Source organism: Elephantulus edwardii, unplaced genomic scaffold, assembly GCF_000299155.1.
Source record: "Elephantulus edwardii isolate Elephantulus edwardi_28Jun2011 unplaced genomic scaffold, EleEdw1.0 scaffold00428, whole genome shotgun sequence".
Classification (NCBI taxonomy): Eukaryota; Metazoa; Chordata; class Mammalia; order Macroscelidea; family Macroscelididae; genus Elephantulus; species Elephantulus edwardii.
Genome location: NW_006400178.1, coordinates 766,559 through 784,821, shown reverse-complemented (window position 1 = coordinate 784,821; position 18,263 = coordinate 766,559). Strand labels below are relative to the sequence as shown.

General features: G+C 39.7%; 1 protein-coding gene across 2 annotated transcripts in view; it reads left to right on the top strand.

Annotated features, from left to right (window-relative positions):
* PCDH19 (protocadherin 19) overlaps positions 1-3,152 on the top strand; it is a 280,037-nt gene extending 276,885 nt beyond the window's left edge. The window contains exon 5 of one of the 2 annotated variants that reach the window (XM_006902555.1): positions 2,241-3,152. In XM_006902555.1, coding sequence (XP_006902617.1) covers positions 2,241-2,806 — 566 coding nt within the window. In that variant the 3' untranslated portion in view covers positions 2,807-3,152. The remainder of the gene's footprint in view (positions 1-2,240) is intronic. The other variant, XM_006902556.1, reaches the window with a different exon arrangement.
* Positions 3,153-18,263: the final 15,111 nt, after the last annotated feature.

Below are 18,263 nucleotides of genomic sequence, written 5' to 3'. Positions count from 1 at the left end.
CCCTAGCTCTAAGAGAGATGCAAATCAAAACAACTATGAGATATCATCTCACCCCAGTCAGAATAGCAAAACTTAACATAACAGCAAGCAAGAAATGCTGGCGAGGTTGTGGAGAAACTGGAACCCTTATTCACTGTTGGTGCGAGTGTAAAATGGTGCAACCACTGTGGAAGGCTGTATGGCGCTTTCTCAAAAAGTTGCAAACAGAGATACCATTTGACCAACAATTACACTACTGGGGATATATCCCAAAGGGACCATAACTGACATCCGCACAGATATATGCACACCCATGTTTATTGAGGTTCTGTTCACAATAGCAAGGAGTTGGAAACAACCCAGGTGCCCATCAACAAACGGATGGGTAGAGAAGCTGTGGTATACTATGCTGCATTGAAAAACAAGGAACTCATGCAATATTATTCAAAATGGGTGAGCCTCGAGGACATTATGCTGAGTGAAACATCTCAGATGCGAAAGGACAAATATTGCATGGTGCCACTATTGTAAAATGAGACTGATATCAAGGTTGTGGTAAGACTGAGTAAAACTGGATAAATTGTGAAACAGATGAGGGAGTGAATAATTTAAAAGCAATGTATGATAGGGTCTTATGGTCATCACAAGAGTCCACAATTAAGGTTGCATAGTGTAATGTACTTGGGGTGGGGGAGGGGTGCAGGGGGATTGTGTACCAGGGAAGGAGTATTTCTTTTACTTTTGAAAGAGGAGAGGGAACTGGGGCGGTGGGGGGAGGGATAGGTGCGGAGAGAAGTGCAGCAATAAATGAACGGAAATCCAAAATCTCTGTAAATGTTCATTAAAATTATTTAAAAAAATAAAAAAATACAATAAAAAAAAAGAAACTGGAGTTTAGTTTAAATTTCTTTTCTGTCTCATTGATTGCAGACCACTTATTAAAAAGTAACCCATTGCTCTTGTAGCTGTTAACCTCAAACTAGTTGTTGGATTTTTGTCTTTGATCACTAGATCTTTGAGGTAATAGACTCTGAATCATGATAAAGTACTATCAATATTAACAAACACATGCATTGAACTTCTATACAAAACCACCATAGCCTCTAAGCTCTTCTATTCCACTAGGACTTTGAAAGTTATTGCAAAACCTTTCATCTATTTCTTTGTCATGCTTTGGTTGGAACCACGCATAGACTTTATTTTAATATTGAAGCATGTTTCTTGCCCATATCTTAAGCGACATCAAATTCTAATTCTAAGGAAGGTAGTAATTACCACATAGATTTTTACTATTATCTGCACAAAATAGCATATTCTGTTTCTTTTCTATTTAAATTACTTCCTTAAATATATGTTCTGTAACTACTCACTAGGGATTTTTTAATTTAATATTTGTATTTTTCCAGATGTTTTTAAGATCTCTCACCAAAGAGATGTGTGTGGGGGATTACATACCAATTCCTAAACAACAAGAGTGCTCCTTAGAAGCTGAGCCCTTATATGACAGTGTTAAAGTAATGCATGAAATTATTTTAAGGAAGATGATCCTAATATAACTTCAGATAAGGGATGTTCACTAAATGATGCTCAGTGTATGTGTGATGTATACATTTTGAAGCTTATAAGTTAGATGGAAGGAAGAGATCTTAGCATATGCCTTCTGAGAGAAAATTAAATAATGGAAATGGTATTGTGAAAAGATGAACTAGTGCTCAAAAGTTATATGATTGGAGTTTTAAAGAGAGCATCGTTCTGATCTAAAATTAAGCTAGACTATATAAAAAATTAGTAAGGTAGAAAGAAGCTTGGGAATGCTGTTGTTCAAAACTTTGGCCAAGCCTTCTGAAATAAACTGACTACTGGATTTCCTGCTCTGTCTCCGCTCCCCCTTCTGTTAGATTCAGTTTCAAACACAGATGATTTTTAGCAGGAGTTGCTGAGAACAAAATTGCTGAGTCTCATAACTTTGACATTTAGGTTAAACTTTTTTTAAAAAACGCATTTTCATCATAAATTTTCTATCTTTAGGTTTTTAGTTGTCAGCAGTGGGAATAACAAATGAAAAAGAAGAGAATGCATAGGGGGAGATCTACAGCTTCTTAAAAATGTAACTCTTCACACTTGTCCCAAAAGGCAATAAAAGAACTATCTAAAGGTGCCATTTCCCAGAAGGGCTTGTGGGTACCTAAAGAAACCAGAACACTGGGGAATGACAATGATTTCTTGGAAAAGCTGATGAAGTATTTCTTTTCTCCCAACAGATCAGAATGAAGGATTTCATTGCAGGGACGAATGCCGGATTCTTGGCCACTCTGATAGGTGCTGGATGCCCCGGAACCCCATGCCCACCCGCTCCAAGTCGCCTGAGCACGCGAGGAACATCATTGCTCTGTCCATTGAAGCTACTGCAGCCGATGTTGAAGCTTATGACGACTGCGCTCCCACTAAACGGACTTTTGCAACCTTTGGGAAAGATGTCAGCGACCACCCAGTTGAGGAGAGGCCTACCCTGAAAGGCAAGCGAACCGATGATGTCACCATCTATAGCCCTAAGGTCAGCAGTGCTATCCGTGAGGCAGGGAATGGTTGTGAGGCAATTAGGCCCATCACCTCCCCTCTCCATCTGAAGAGCCCTCTGTCTACCAAGCCTTCGGTGTCTTACACCATTGCCCTGGCTCCCCTGGCCTGTGATGTGGAGCAGTATGGCAACAATGGCCCTTCCCGTCCCTCTGAGGCTGAACCCCGTGGAGCTGACAGCGAAAAAGTCATGGAGAGTCCTGACAAAGAGTCTCCTGGTGTGAAGCATCTGAAGGATATTGTTCTCTAAATCACTCTCAAGGAAGAAGAGAAAGAAACTATCCAGACTAGCAGAAAAACCAGGAGCTGATCATTTTAATTGCTCACTAATGGTTGGTTCTTAAGTGGCTGTATTTCAGAGCTTTCCTAAATGTATTGTTCACAAATGACTATCATTCTGTGACAATCCTTCTCATTTCAATGGGCAGCTGGGTGTTTAGTTGGAGCAAATTAGCTTTAGCTTGAGTTGTTAATGGGGCTTTGATATTGGGGAAACAGACAAATTCAGATGTGAAAAGTATTATGTATTAAGTGAATTTATACATTTTTCTATGTCAAAATTGTAACAGAAATTACCATTTTTTTGTGAAGGACTATCTTACCAAAAAAGGGGTGGGGGGGAGCTCTGGACATCTTTAATAAGCTCGCCACTGTTTTTGTAGTTTAGAGAAGTTAATGGTCTTATTGTGTGCTATTAATTGATTCAGTGATGTAAACTTGAGCCCCAAAAGGATATTTCGAGTACCTTTCAATGCTGCTACTTTGCTGTGGACACCCCTGCTTTGAGAACCCGTTTGCTAGCTGTGCTACTGCTATATTTGATACTGCAAATTGTTATGTGTGTGGTGATGGTAAAAGGCTTTTGAAAGTTGATGTTTTTTTTTAAAAAACAAACAATAAAACTACAGGCAAAACCAAAATACAAACAATTGAGACAGCAAATGAATGAGCAACACCACACATATAGACTGAACACCTGGAGGATATGGAGGACACTCATGTTTTGTAACTCGCGTACCACCTTGCAAAGTATATTTCTCCACCTTCCAGTCTTCTGCCCAAATCCATGTTAGATCTTTGCAGAAAGTAATCTTTGGATATTCTGTTATCTAATTTGCAGTTGTCAGAAATACCTTGCTGAAAGTTTTATGAGATCCATTTTTATAATTTTCAGGCCTTGAATAGGAAAAATTGTGAAAGGGAGTTATCACTTTCCAGGCTTAGAAATTTCCTGTCTCTAATCATCTAAGACTCAAAAAGACTGAATCTATTTTGAGATCTAAATTAGCATCTCTTCAGACACATATTTCCTGATTCAGTGTTTCCCAGTCACGATTAGAATTAGATTGCGAAGCACGTTATGGGCTGGAATTGAGAAACCATTTTAGGCTTACAAGTAAGGATGGAGTAAGCAGTAAAAAGTGTATATTTAAGAAAATACAGGTAACAGGTAACAATATCACTAATCCAGTTACTGTGCCTTCTAAATGGAGACACTTGAATACTTGAACTCATCTTTTTATGACTAATACTTTTGATTAAAAGTGTGAACTGGAAACTATTAGAATTACAATCTAGTACTTTTAGTTAACTCTTTTTGCTGTAGACTAGGACATTTTAAAATTAACAAACTGCACATTATTTTTGTTTTAGCATTCCTCCTACACCTCCCTCATTTTTTGTTTATTAATATTCACTACCCAACAGAGAGTGGGGTGGAGCTCCCCAATTAAAACAAGCTTGGAAGGAGGAGTGGCATCCACTTCCATGACAGCTTGCCTCCAGAAACCCTATGAACCTGGAGAGAGGATGAAAGGCACCCAAGCGTAGAGAACTCTCCTTCATAGGGTTGCTATGAGTCGCTTGCGACTCGATGGCACTTAACAACAGTAATACCAGCACAGAGAGAAAGAGAGAGATTAGCTGGCCCAGTGGACAGAAAGCGATGCTACCAAGCCAAAGGTGGGTGACTTTTAATCCGTGGCCCTCGGGCCTGTCTTTCATTGTTTTTGTTCAGACATTTCTCAAGGTCGTATAGCCCTGGTGTACAAGTTGCCATCCCGTGGTCACTTGTGGTTGCTGTGAGGCTGAACACTGTGACACTGGTGTGTCAAATGCGTTAATAGTTGGCTACCCAATGCGGACAGAGTGGGGTGGAGCTCCCCAATTAAAACAAGCTTGGAAAGAGGAGTGGCATCCACTTCCATAATCGCTTTGCCTCTGGAAACCTATGAACCTGGAGAGAGGATGAAAGGCACCCAAGCATCGAGGACTCTCCTTCAAAGGGTCGCTATGAGTCGCCTGCAACTCGATGGTGCAGCCTGACTTCATTATTTAAAAACCAATAAATATATCACCTCTGCTCTGCCTTGGTCTTGAAAAAGTTGTTTCTAGAGAATTGAGTTTTGTGAGTTTTTTCTCATTTGTTTTTGTTTGTGGTAGTTTTTTGTTGTTGTTGAGTTTTTTTGTGGTAGTTTATTGGTTTGTTTTGAAATCCAAGAGTATCCAGAAAGAAGGCTTAGAGGTTAGAACACTAGAAAGCAAAATAAGATTTATTTTCTTAAGTTTAAGTACATAAGTCAGCTTTTGGTAAACATTTTTCATTATTTTCTCTGAGATCCTAGCTTTACCCTTTATTAGGAATATTTTCTTTTATGGGAGGAGGAAGGGTAGTAAAGAAGGGAGGTGGGTGAGATAGTGGGAATATGGCTAGGTAGGGAGAGACCATTTCTGAAAAGGAAGTGGCAATGAAGCTACAAATTCATCCTTATGTCTTATTCAGTGCTAAATACTACCTCATACAAAATACTGGTAAGGTTGAAAACTTTCCTCTGGAACCAACATAACTAGAAAGCAATGAGCATAACATCCTAATTTTGGCTCATTTATTCTCTCATACACTTTGTCTTTCTCTTCAAGTCATACCATTTTAATAACAGGTTTTGACCAGATACTTCTCTTTGCAAGTAATTATTTGATTAACACATTTAAACACACACACACACACACACACACACTTCTTTTGCCCTTTGAGTTATTATGAGGGCTGTCTTTAGAAGGTAGGCTGTTTCTCACTCCCATCCATGCTGATATATTGTTAGTTACCAGTGCAAGATCAGCTTTGTATCAGAGTTGACAGGTTTTTTACAGATATATTTCTTACTATGCTCATTGAGAATGAGGGAGTTGAAAAGATGATGGACATTAGGAACATCAAATATCATGTGACTGTTGAACCACAGAAGCCACTGGCTGTCATATCTAAATAAAATAGCTTGTCTAAAATAGTTGAGCCCTAGTGGCTTAGTGTCAAGAAGCTGCACTGCAATCCCAAAGGCACGTGACTCGAGGCCACCAACTGCTCATTGGGAGAAGGATGGACAATCTCCCCTGTAATTAACTGCCTCTGAAAACCCACTGGAGGGTCAGCTATGGGTCAGTTCTGATCTATGATATACAACAACAAAATAGAGTTGATTTTTATTTTCTCTTGTATTTTTTTTCTGCTTTCCTCCCACCTGCAGTTAAATTTTAAGCTACAGATTAATTAATTATTTTTTCCCTAATCAACTACCTTGGTCTCTCTCAACCATGTTTCAGTGGGCAGTCAGGTATTTTTAAAAAAATTTTTTTTCTTCTAAACCTTCAAGTAATTCCCCTCGTTAAGAAAACATCTTGTTTCCCCCATTATCAGAAGCACATGTTGTCCTAGAAGGGCTCTATAAGCTGGTTTTATCAGAAGGCTGTGCCTCCAAATAGGAATTTTGTGCAAGGATCCTAACTTCCCTTTGGCTTATTTTCTCCCTCCTACTTTGTTTTTGTTAATGTGTCTGATGAAAACTACAAAGGACTGAAGGTCAAACATCCTTTTGCTTTTCTCTATAAACAGGTTACACACTTAAACTTGAGGGAGCGAGTTTCTAAATTCTAGGGAGACTTGTTCCACTTATTCAGATGTTCATTTTGGAGACAAGTTGAAGTGTGACATGTTTTACTAACAACTGCTTAGGGGATTTCCCTGATCGGGTAAACTTCTCCATGTAGTATAAAGGGTTCAGTTTGCATTGATTGTTTGCTTTTGCCAAAATAAAGGAATATGCTGAACTGTACTACATACAATCCCTTTTTCTTCTTTTCTTATATTGGCTAATTTATGAATCTAGGGTGAAAAAAAGAATTTAGCATCATTTTCATATTCTTAAAGACAGTAGACTAAATTGCCTTTATTGTCCAAGTAGCTAATGGGCTAAGGTAGCTGGCAGTTCACACAGATCAGTAATTCTCAAAAGTAATGTCCCTATTTAGCACATTATTTGAGGACTTGTTAGAAATGCTATCTTTATTTATTTATTTATTTTTAGTTCTTACAAACACCAACTGAATGAGAAACACTGAGGATGGGGCCCAGGATTCTGTATGACTCATATGTCTACCAAATGTTGAGGATTTGCTAAAGCACAGATTAAATGGTATCATCCTCAGAGCTGATTCAGTAGGACTAAGGTGGCATCTAATAATTGGCATACAATTCCCAGGTAATGTTTATATCATTGGTCCAGGCACCACACTTTGAGAACCACTGATCCAGAGTATACCTGCCTGCCTAATAGAGTTAATTGACACTTGAGAAGTCACTTCTTTTTTGGTTTGATGACCCACTGACTACTAATAAAAATGTTGAATAAAATACTATTAACAACTACTAAAACTAGATCCAATACCAGAATATCATCCCAACAGTGTTACTTCAACACGTGATTGATTGCATGAAGTGGTTTCATATAAGTCTATTATATAAAAAGTGGTCTACTTAATGTAGCAAAGAAAAAAGCAGTTTGGGGAAAGGTAAGGATATAGAATGCTCCAGTGGTAATTCAAGGTTGGAAAAATATTATTATTGTATATAATATCAGTTCTTTCTGGAATTACAATTCACTTTATGGGGATCATTTTGATGTTGTGTATTCCCCAAAGCATTCTGACAATTCTGGTGCACTTGGCTCTTAGAGTAAAAAAAACCCTTACTGACTTTGAACACTGGCATAAATGAACTTAAGAAATCTATTGTATACAGTCCTAGTGTTTGCCTTCTTGGTAAAATTATATTTAAGGATATCATTTCATGAGTCAAATTGTATCTGCTGACACTGAAGTGTATTGAGATGTTGTTCTTTAGTTTAAGTATGTAACAAAATAATATTCAAAGGGGATGTATGTGGGTGGGACTGGGACTGGGTGAATTTATATTGATAATTAAATATTCCAGAGCAAACCACATTGTCCTAATGAAGTTGTTGCAGCTCTCTTTGTTTTCTTGTGAAGCTGGAATTGGCCTGTGGGTCACTTGTGCAAAAGTGGATTAATTTCAAATAGGAATCATATTGCTTTTGTAAAACAAAGAACATAAACCACCTTGTCAGAAATAGATATTGTAAGGCGCTCTTGGTAAAGGACAACTTAGATAATCCTGATTATGATTAGAAAGCATTGTAGGTCATTAGGGAAAACTGATGATACTGATTGCTGATCCAGCTGTGTTGGCAATTAAAGACCACCTTGTTACTAACTGAAAGGTTTTGGCAACCTTAGCAAACAAACCAGCTAACACTGTTACAGCACTGATTAAGTAGATTTTTTTTTTCTTACTGGCACTGGCTGGTGCTCAGCTGAGGAAAGCTAGGATACAGACTCTTATGACCAAGAGCCAGACTACCTTAAGCTAGAAATTGAACAACAAATACCTCCTTGTGCTATGTGAATCCTGAGGTATTAGTGGCAAAAGGCTTATGCCTTCTCTCCTCTAGTGAGGGGAAAGAGCCTGATAACATTATTATTGTTTACCTGTCAAACCAGGGCGGACATTTAGAGGGATGCAAGTACAGTATGTCTCATTAAGCTGTCTCCATTGCTGATTATAGGAAAATAAAAATGTTTTATATGCTGTTCTGTATGTTGTACATTTTCACAGTGATTGAATCATTGTAAAAACAAAAAAAAGACAAAAAAGAAGCACCAATCTGTCTATTTTATGAAGATGATAAAACAGCTTTATTGAATTATGACAGTTATGTTTTAATGGTGTTATCCACCACATTGCTTCCTTCTAGCTGATAATTCTCTGTTTCTCCCTTAAATGTGTCTTCTCTGCTTCAAAAATTTAATGCACTTTAGTATTAAAGGCTGTTATGGAAAAATTGTGTATTTGGTGAAAATAATTAGTGGTTGGACTATAAGTTGAGGGTTGGGGTGACTATTAGAAGAAACTTTGACCCTCGGTAGTGTCACTGATGTTCAGACCCCCAGGATTCCTCTCACCTTTTTCACTTAACACAATCTCTAGTGCTCTAACTGAATGGAGCTACTTCTTTCTGCCTCCTACTCTACTCCCTTTGTTTGAGATGGCAGACACCTCCATATCCAGAATAGTTAAGTCTTTTATTGTTGATACTTTAAACAAGGACAATAAAATTATTCTTTTAAAAATTCATTTTGGGGCAGCTTCACAATGAGACTTCTCTGAATAATTAATTTTTCTTAAAAGAGAAGAAATAGTAGAGACTGACATCAGGGGGAAAGAGAGTTTAAACGAAAGACGGCCTGGATGCCCAGTTGATGTCTTCAGGTTTGAAAGGGAGGCAACAAGAGAGGCTCTGACTTTGCACATAACAAGGATACAGCGAAAGCTCTGACAAGCTTTCTTTCCCCAAACCATTATTCTCTGGGACTTAGCACTTGGAATATAAATATTAATTTTGGCTGAAACCTGGCAGAAAAAAAAATCTGAATAGAGAAAAAGGGAGTTAGGGCAGAATATTTACAAATAGTGCCCTTATTGTTGTTGTTGTTATATGCTGCTGAATCACCTGCAACTCTTAGAGACCCTATGTGCAATAACCCTAGATCCTGCCAATCTTATTGTCTCTGACACACTTACCTCCGTTACCCCAGTCACTGAATCAATCCATCTCATCAAGGGTCTTCCTCTCTTGCACTGTCCCTTCTTACTTCCAAACATGACACCCCTCTCCAAGGACTGGTTCCTCCTGACCATATGCCCAAAGTATGTGAGGCAGAGCTTTATCATCTTTGCCTCCAAACTGTATCCTGGCTGCACTCTCTTCAAGACATATTTGTTTGTTCTTTTGGCAGTCCATGAGATGTTCATCGCTCTTCTCCAACGCAACTATTCAAAGACATCAATTGTTCTGTTATCCTTTATTCATTTTCCAGCTCTCAGATGCATAGAAAGTGGTCAGAAAGACCATGGCCTGAATCGGATGCACCTTATTCCTCAAATCGATATTATTACTTCTCAATGATTTGGAGAGGTCCCTAACTGTACACTTTCCCAGTGCAATATGTATCCTGATTTCCTGACTACTGGCACAAAGGATGCTAATTGTGGATTCAAGTAAGATGAAGTTGTTGACAGTTTCAATCTTTTCTCCATCTATTGTGCTGTTGCTATCAGTCAAGTAGTAAGAATCTTTATTTCCTTGACATTGAGATGCAATCCATATTAAAGGCTGTGTTTTTGCTTTTTCTCAAATGCATAGAATTTTATTGCAATAATCAGAGGCATCTCAGGACTCGTCCAGCTTCATTTCTTCAGCTAGAAAACTCCTAGCTATTACTCATCAGCCTGCTGAACAGTTCCTTTTTCAGAGACATAGATACCATCCCAAAATTTTTCTTAATATCCTTGTTTTGATACTGTGTTACCCTCTGGGGGTGACATCTTGCTTTGCGCTTGTGTATTGCTTTCTTTGAGACATTGATATGTTCTTGATCTGAAGACAATGCTCTAGAGATCAGTTGGGCAGCTACCCCACTTGTGTCTTCCTCTGAACTTCTGATTTCAAGGAAATGTCAGTTCAGAGGCTGTGAGAGCAACCTCTTGTTGGTAAGACAGATCAAGGTGCTCAATTAAAGGCAAGTTGATTGACCAGACGTGTAGACACCAGTGTGGAGCCAAATGGGGTGAGGCAGGCATGGGGTTGGGGCAATCACAAGGGCAGGTCAAACACTTGGGGGACCTCACCCGTCTGGGTGTGCTCACAATTGGGGTCCCTACTCAAATTCCAGCTGTCAGTCTCGCACCCAGTGGTTTTCACTCAGCAGTCCCTGCCCAGTGGCACTTATGCAGGTGTCTTCATGCAGCAGCCCCTGCCCAAGCAGGGTCCTGGGTAAAACAGGACCCAAAAATTCAAAGTCAAATAACCACTGACCCATTCACCTCTGGCTGGTCTGCAGTGTCCACAAAATTTCAGAGAGATTACCACTGGCTGGCTCGTTCCTGGGCAGTCGGCATGGCCCAAGAGAGCTTGGCAAAATTCCCCACCAGTGGGCTTACCCTTGGCTGCTCTCCCAGATAGTCAGCAGTGCCCCAGAAAACCCAGTCAGGATCCTATCAGCCATTCTCCAGTCAGATTAGTCCTACAGCAGCTTGACTCATGGCTTTGGGCAATGACTGGATCCTCAGCGTGGCTTTGTGTTCCTGTAGCTCCAAAAGGAGCTGCTCCAACAAAAGTTCTGATCCAAAATCCTACTGTCCACAGCTCGCCACATTAGTTGGTCTCTGTGTGGCGTGAATGACTCTCTAGTGGCCCTTGGGGGGCCACTAGCGTCACAGGGCTGTGGCGGGGGCAGAGGTGCTTGGGTGTGGTGCTGCCAAGGGGGGAGGGGGAAGAGGTGGGGGCAGGGGCTGTGGTGGGGGAGGAGGGAGCATGGGGCTGGGACACTACCACCCCATCGGGAGACAGGGGGCAGGGCTTGGATGCTGCTGGGGGGCTTATGCGGCAGCAGGCGGTGCTGTGGGGTCACACAGCGGCAGGCCACAGCAGGATGGCACGGTGGTGGGCCATCGCTCCAACGGGGTCATGCAGTGGCGGGCAGTTGCTCCCTGAGCTAATGGGACCCGTGTGGTCAAGCTAGACAGCAGTTATCCCTCAAAATAACTGTGGGAGCAGCACAGACAGTGCTGTCACTCCTTGCCGTTAGTAGCTCCTTCCAGCCCTAATATCTTTAACTGATGCAGCTTGTTGAATCAAAGCAGCTGAATTTTATACACGTTCAATGTTATTTCTTTCAAGAATTAACTCATCTTTCTGGGATTCTGATACTGAACAAGCAATACCTGGTCTCATTTGACACCTGGTCTCATTTGAACTCTCTCTGGATGTATTTTTCACCTAAGAAGCTTTCAATTTGAGCCAGAAATCCACTCTCCTGAATCAAGATGTTGATGGGGAAATGAACATAAGCAGACCTCGTCTTTTAATGAAAGCCCAGTGTAACAACCTTGGTCATGTTCTATACGTGGCTATAGATGGTACAATCAATAGCCAGTTTCTTCCTGTTCCTCCGCCATTTGTCAACACATAGCCTCTTCTTTTTCTTTCTGAGGAGACCAAGCTCTGCAATGATGTGGTCCCTCCACAAGGTTCCCTGTGGGTCTTTTATGATAACTGTTCTGCCTTTCAGAGTAATGTTGACATTCTCTGGAATGTTGAGAATGATCTTCATTCTCACAGCAAATGTAGCAAAGAGCAGAAGGCTGTTTTGTTTGATCTTCTGCAACAAGTCCTCCTCACTTTATGCAAGCAAGGTTGTGCCATATGCATAACACAGGATATTGATGAGTCTCTCTCATATCCTGATGCCACATTCCTCTTCATAGAGTCCAACTTCTCAAATAATTTACTCAGCATGTAGATTGAATAGTTATGGAGAGAGAATACAACCCCGATGCAGTCCCTTTTTTAACACTATGTAGTGTTCCCTTGCTCTGTTTGCACAAAAGCCTCCTGGTCTAGGTCTAGGTTTTACATGAGCACAATTAAGTGCTTGAGGGTTCCCATTCTTCTCAATGTTAGTCATAACTTGGTGCCTTTGCATAGTCAATAAAGCATAAATAGACATTCTTTACTTTTAGCCAGGATCCATCTGATCAGCAATGATATCTCTGTGCCATGACTTCTTTTAAATCCTGCTGGAACTTCTGGCAGTTCTGTAAGCTGTTTTTTAATGATATTCATAGAGCTTTATATTTGGACTTACAGACCACTCAACTCAAGGGACACTGATCACAGCATAAGAAATAGGCAGCATCTTGAAGAATTTAGAATTACAGAAACCCACAAAGTTTAAGATAAAAGCTATCAGATCAAGGGGTGTATAGCAGGAGATAGGCATTGAAAGGAGTAGGTGGGAGTAGAAGAGAATACTGGTGGAGCAGGGAAAGGGGTGGGTCAAAAGACTTGTGTCAAGGGCAGGAACAAGACTAAAACTACTGGCTACTTCTATAATTGAGAAAGATCTTTCATCTGCATTGTTCTGTAAAATGGTTGTCTGTCAGATATTTTTCTAAATCTGAGCATTCAGATTAAGAAAGATTAGGAAGAAGGATTGGCCATCCACTTCCGAAATAGCAGGCCTTTGAAAACCCTATGTACAATAGAACATACTTAGACTAGCAGATATGGCAACAGATGTGGAACTTTCAAGTATGGAAATACTAAGGAGTAGGAACAGTTGTAAGCAGACACTAGTGACTGGAACATGGAATGTGAGAACTATGAATGTAGGAAAATTAGATATTGTTAAGGAAGAAACAGAACACATAAATATAAACATACTAGGTATTTGCGAGGTGAGATGGACTGACATGGGACATTTTGAATCAGATGATCATATAATCTATTATGCTAGAGATGAAAAGGTGAGGAAAAATGGGGTTGCTTTCACACTTAAAAAAGTAATTTCTAGATGTGTCTTGAAATATACTGTTGTGAGTGACAGGATAATATCCATGTGCATACAAGGAAGTCCAGTGAATACCACTATCATACAAATACTTGCACCAACAACCAGAGCCAAAGAAGAGGAAATAGATTATTTCTACTAACTTTTGCAGTCAGAGATCGATTGAACATGCAATCAAGATGCATTAGTAATGATGGGTAACTGGAATGCAAAAGTTGGGAACAGAGAAGGATCAGTAGTTGGATGTAGCATGGATTTGGTGACAAAAATGAAGCTGGAGATAAGATGATAGAATTTTGCACAATCAATAATTTATTCAATGCAAACACATTTTACAAGAAATATAAACGCAGGCTATACACATGGATTTCACCTGATGGTATGCATAGGAATGAGATAGATTACATCTGTGGAAAGAACCACTGGAGAAGCTCAATATCAGCTGTGAACTGGTACTGACTGTGGAACAGATCACCAACTACTCATATTCAAGTTTAAGCTGAATCTAAGGAAAGTAAAATAAAGCCCACAGGAACCAAAATATGACCTTGAATCTATCCCATCTGAATTTCAGAACCATCTCAGGAACAGGTTTGAGGCCTTGAACACTAAGACCAGATGACTTATGGGAAGATATCAAGAATATCATCCAGGAAGAGAGCAAAAGGTTGTTAAAAAGATGGAGGAGGAAGAAAAGACTAAAATGGATGTCAGAAGAGACTCTGAATATTGTACCGAAGCACCAAGAAGCTAAAGCAGAAGGAAGAAATCATGACATTGAGGAGCTGAACAGGATATTTCAAAAGGCTGCTCTACAAGACAAAGTAAAGTATTATAATGAAATCTGCAAAGATCTGGAGTCAGAAAATCAAAGGAGCCAAACTCGCTCAGCATTTCTTAAGCTCAAGGAACTGAAGAGGAAATTCAAGCCTCGAGTTGCAATACTTAAGGAATTTTTGGGCAGAATATTGAGTGACCCTGCAAGTATTAAAAGAAGATGGAAAGAGTATACAGAGTCATTATACCAAAAGGAATTTTCAGACACAGAAGAATTTACTGAAACAATGTATGAGCAAGAACCTATGGTGATGAAGGAAGAGGTTCAGGCTGCTTTGAAAGAATTGTCTAAGAATAAGGGCCCAGGAATTGATGGTATACCAATTGACATATTTCAATTAACAGATGCTGCCCTGGATGTGCTCACAAGTTGTGCCAAGAAATCTGGAGAACAACCACTTGGCCAACTGACTGGAAGAGATCCATACTTGTTCTCATTCTAAACAAAGGTGATCCTACAGAGTGTGGAAATTATCGAACAGTATCATTAATAACACACGCAAGCAAGATTCTGCTGAAGATTATTCAAAAATGACTGGAAAAGCACATCAACAGAGAAATACCAGAAGTGCAGGCTGGATTTAGACAGGGTTGTGGTACTAGAGATATTGTAGCTAATGTTGGATGGATCTTGACTGAAAGCAAGAAGTACCAGAAGAATGTCTATCTTTGTCTCATTGATTATGCAAAGGCATTTGACTGTGTGGATCATAACAAAGTGTGGCTAACTCTGAGAAGAATGGGAATCTCAGAACACTTGATTGTGATAATGCGAAACCTACACTTGAACCAGGAGGCAGTCCTCAGAACAGAGCAGATAAACACTGCATGGTTCAAAATTCGGAAGGGTGTATGCCAGGGTTGTATCCTGTCTCCATACCTTTTCAACCTGTATGAAGAACAGATCATCCAGGAGGCTAGTCTCTATGAGGAGAAATGTGGCATCAGGATTGGAGAAAGAATCATCAACAATCTACGTTATGCAGATGACAAAACTCTGCTTGCTAAAACTAAGGAGGACCTGAAACACTTGCTGTGGAAGGTCAGGGACTGCAGTCTTCAGTATGGATTGAGGCTCAATATCAAGAAAACAAAGATTCTCACTACTTGGCCAATTGGCAGCATCACAATGAATGGTGCAGAGATTGAGATTGTTCACAGTTTTGGTTTGCTTGGCTCCACAGTCAACACTCTTGGCACCAGCAGCCAGGAAGTTAAAAGACATACTGTGATGGGAAAGTCTGTGGTTAGAGACCTCTCTAAAGTGCTGAAATGCAACAATGTCAGTCTGGACAGTGAGGTGTGTGTGATACATGCCATGGTCTTTGAAATCACTTGCTATGCATCAGAGAGATGGACAATGACTAGGGATGATAGAAGGAGAATTGGTGCCTTTGAGCTGTGGTGTTGGAGAAGAGTATTGAATATACCATGGACTGCTAAGAAAATGAACAGGCTTGGCCTGGAGAGAGTGAAGCCGGGCTGCTCCTTGGTGACAAGGATTCTGAAGCTTCGTCTGACATACTTTGGACATGTTGCAAGGAGGGACCAGTCCTTGGAGAGGGATGTCATGCTTGGGAGGGTGGAGGGACAGCACAGGAGGGAAAGACCCTCTATGAGAGGGATTGATTCAGTGACTGGGGTAATAGGGGTAGATTTTAGGGCTGTTGTACATAGGGTCGCTATGAGTTGCAGACAACTCAAAGGCACATAACAGCAACAATACTATTTTGCTTGCATATGATATTGTTCAATAGTTTCCACATTCTGTTGGATCACCTTTCTCGGGAATGGGAACAAATATGGACCTTTTCCAATCCATTGGTTGTCTACAGTTGTCCTCCAAATTTCCTGACATAGACTCGTGAGTGCATCCAGGGCTTCATCTTTTAATTGAAATAAGTCAATTGGTATCCCATCTATTCCTGGGGCCTTATTTTTTTTCCAATGCCTTCAATGCAGCTTCCACTTCTTCCTTAATTACCATTGGTTCTTGCTCATATGGTACTTCTTGGAAATTTTTCAATGTCAGTCAGTTCTTTTTGGTACAGCGACTCCTTCAATCTTCTTTTGATGCTTCCTGGGTAATTCAGGATATTGCCTATAGCATCTCTCAATATTGTAACTCAGGGCTTAACCTTTATTTTTCAGTTCTCTCATTTTGAGAAATATAGAATGAGTTCTCTTTTTATTTTCCAATTACAGATCTCTGCACATTCCATTATAATAATTTGCTTTGCTGTTCAAGCTGCCCTTATAAATCTTCTGTTGAGTTCTTTTACTTTGGCTTGTTTGTCCCTTGTTTTGGCTTCTCAATGCTCTAGTGGAATTTTCAGAGTCTTTTCTGCCATCCATTTCATTTTTTTCTTCCTCCTCTGTCTTTCTAATGACTTTTTTTGTGCTCTTCATGGATTGATATTGATCCTTTATGTCATCCCACAATTCATCTGGCCATTTATCATTGGTGTTCAATTTTTCAAATCTATTCTCTTCCTCCTTTATTTTAGAGGGATATCACAGTGTCTAGACAAAGAATGATTTTGTTTTTATTACTAAATTAAAAAATATTTTCTATTGGTTTGCTTACAGATTTTATATACATTGTATTTCACACTATTCTTCATTCACGTTGTGTTTCATACAATCATTCCCATTAATTGTTTTTGTTGTTGTTAAGTGCCATAGAGTTGAAGATGATCCATAGCAGCCCTATGAATGAAAGTCTTGAACACAAAACGTTCATCTTTTCTCTAAGTTCATAGTTTCCAGAGGCAAGCTTTCTTTGGAAGTGGATGCCACTCCCACTTCCAAGGCTGTTTTATTTGGGAGATCCACAAAAACCAGGCCTTTTAAAATATGAGGCCAAATCCAATTAGCTCACACCCTATTGCAAGCAACAGTCACACCATAGTCTCAACCCCAAACTAGAAAACACACCTTTGCAAGAATCCGCATATTGGACTATGGCCACCATTACCCTATCTTTTCCAGTCCTACCAGATTTTCCTATTTACTTTACCCTCTATCTCCAGCTACAAAATTATAAATTATGGAAACCCTGTATGATCCAGCTATTCCACTACTAGGAAATTAGATCTGAGACACAAAAAGATATTTGTACACCAATGTTCATAGCACCATTTTTCACCATCACAAAAACATGGAAACAGACCAAACATCCAACCACAACCAAATGGATTGACATTCACATATGGAATACAGTACTCAAAAGCAATGATTTTTAAAAATACTACCTAACTTGAGAGAGAGTGCAGAGCATTATGCGGAATGAAGTAACTCAGTCTCATGAGGACACATACCGCATAAGATCATTATTGTAAAAAATAGATGGAAAACTAGTAAAACATGTATGGGAATCCAAGGGTGAATGGGTAGGAGCAGAGGAGTGAGAATGGGTAGAGGCAAAATCACAGTGTCAAACTTATTCTTAAGTTGATTTTGAAGTTCAGATGGAATAGATTCAAGATCATATTTTGGTTCACATGGACTTGTTTTCATTTTCTTCAGACTTAATCTTGTACATGAGTAATTAATGCTCCAACCCACAGGCCTTCCCTAGTTTTGATCGCTTATGTTGGGCACCTGCAACGTTCTTTCCCCTTATGTAATCAATCTGTTTCCTATGCATACAATCAAGTGAGGTTCATGTGTAAAGTCACCATTATGTCTTTTTTTAAACTTTTTAAAAATTAATTTTAATGAAAATTTACAGAGACTTTGGATTTCCGTGCATTCATTGCTGCACTTTTTTCCCTGCCCACCCCTCCCCCTCAGTACACTCTTCTCTTTGAAAAGTAAAAGAAAAGTTCCTGCATTGTTTTATAATCCCTCCCCTTAGGTCCACTCCACTATGCAGCCTTCATTCTGGACTCCTGTCATGACAATAAGACCTAATCACATATCTCTTTAAAACAATTTTCTCCCTCATCTGTTTCAATGCCGTATACATTATTTATCCCATCGTTCTCAGTCTCCCCCCTACCCCGATGTCAGTCCTATTTTACACCAGTGGCACTATGCAGTATTTGTCCCTTTGTGACGGAGATATTTTAACTCAGCTTAATGTCCTCCAGAATCACCCATTT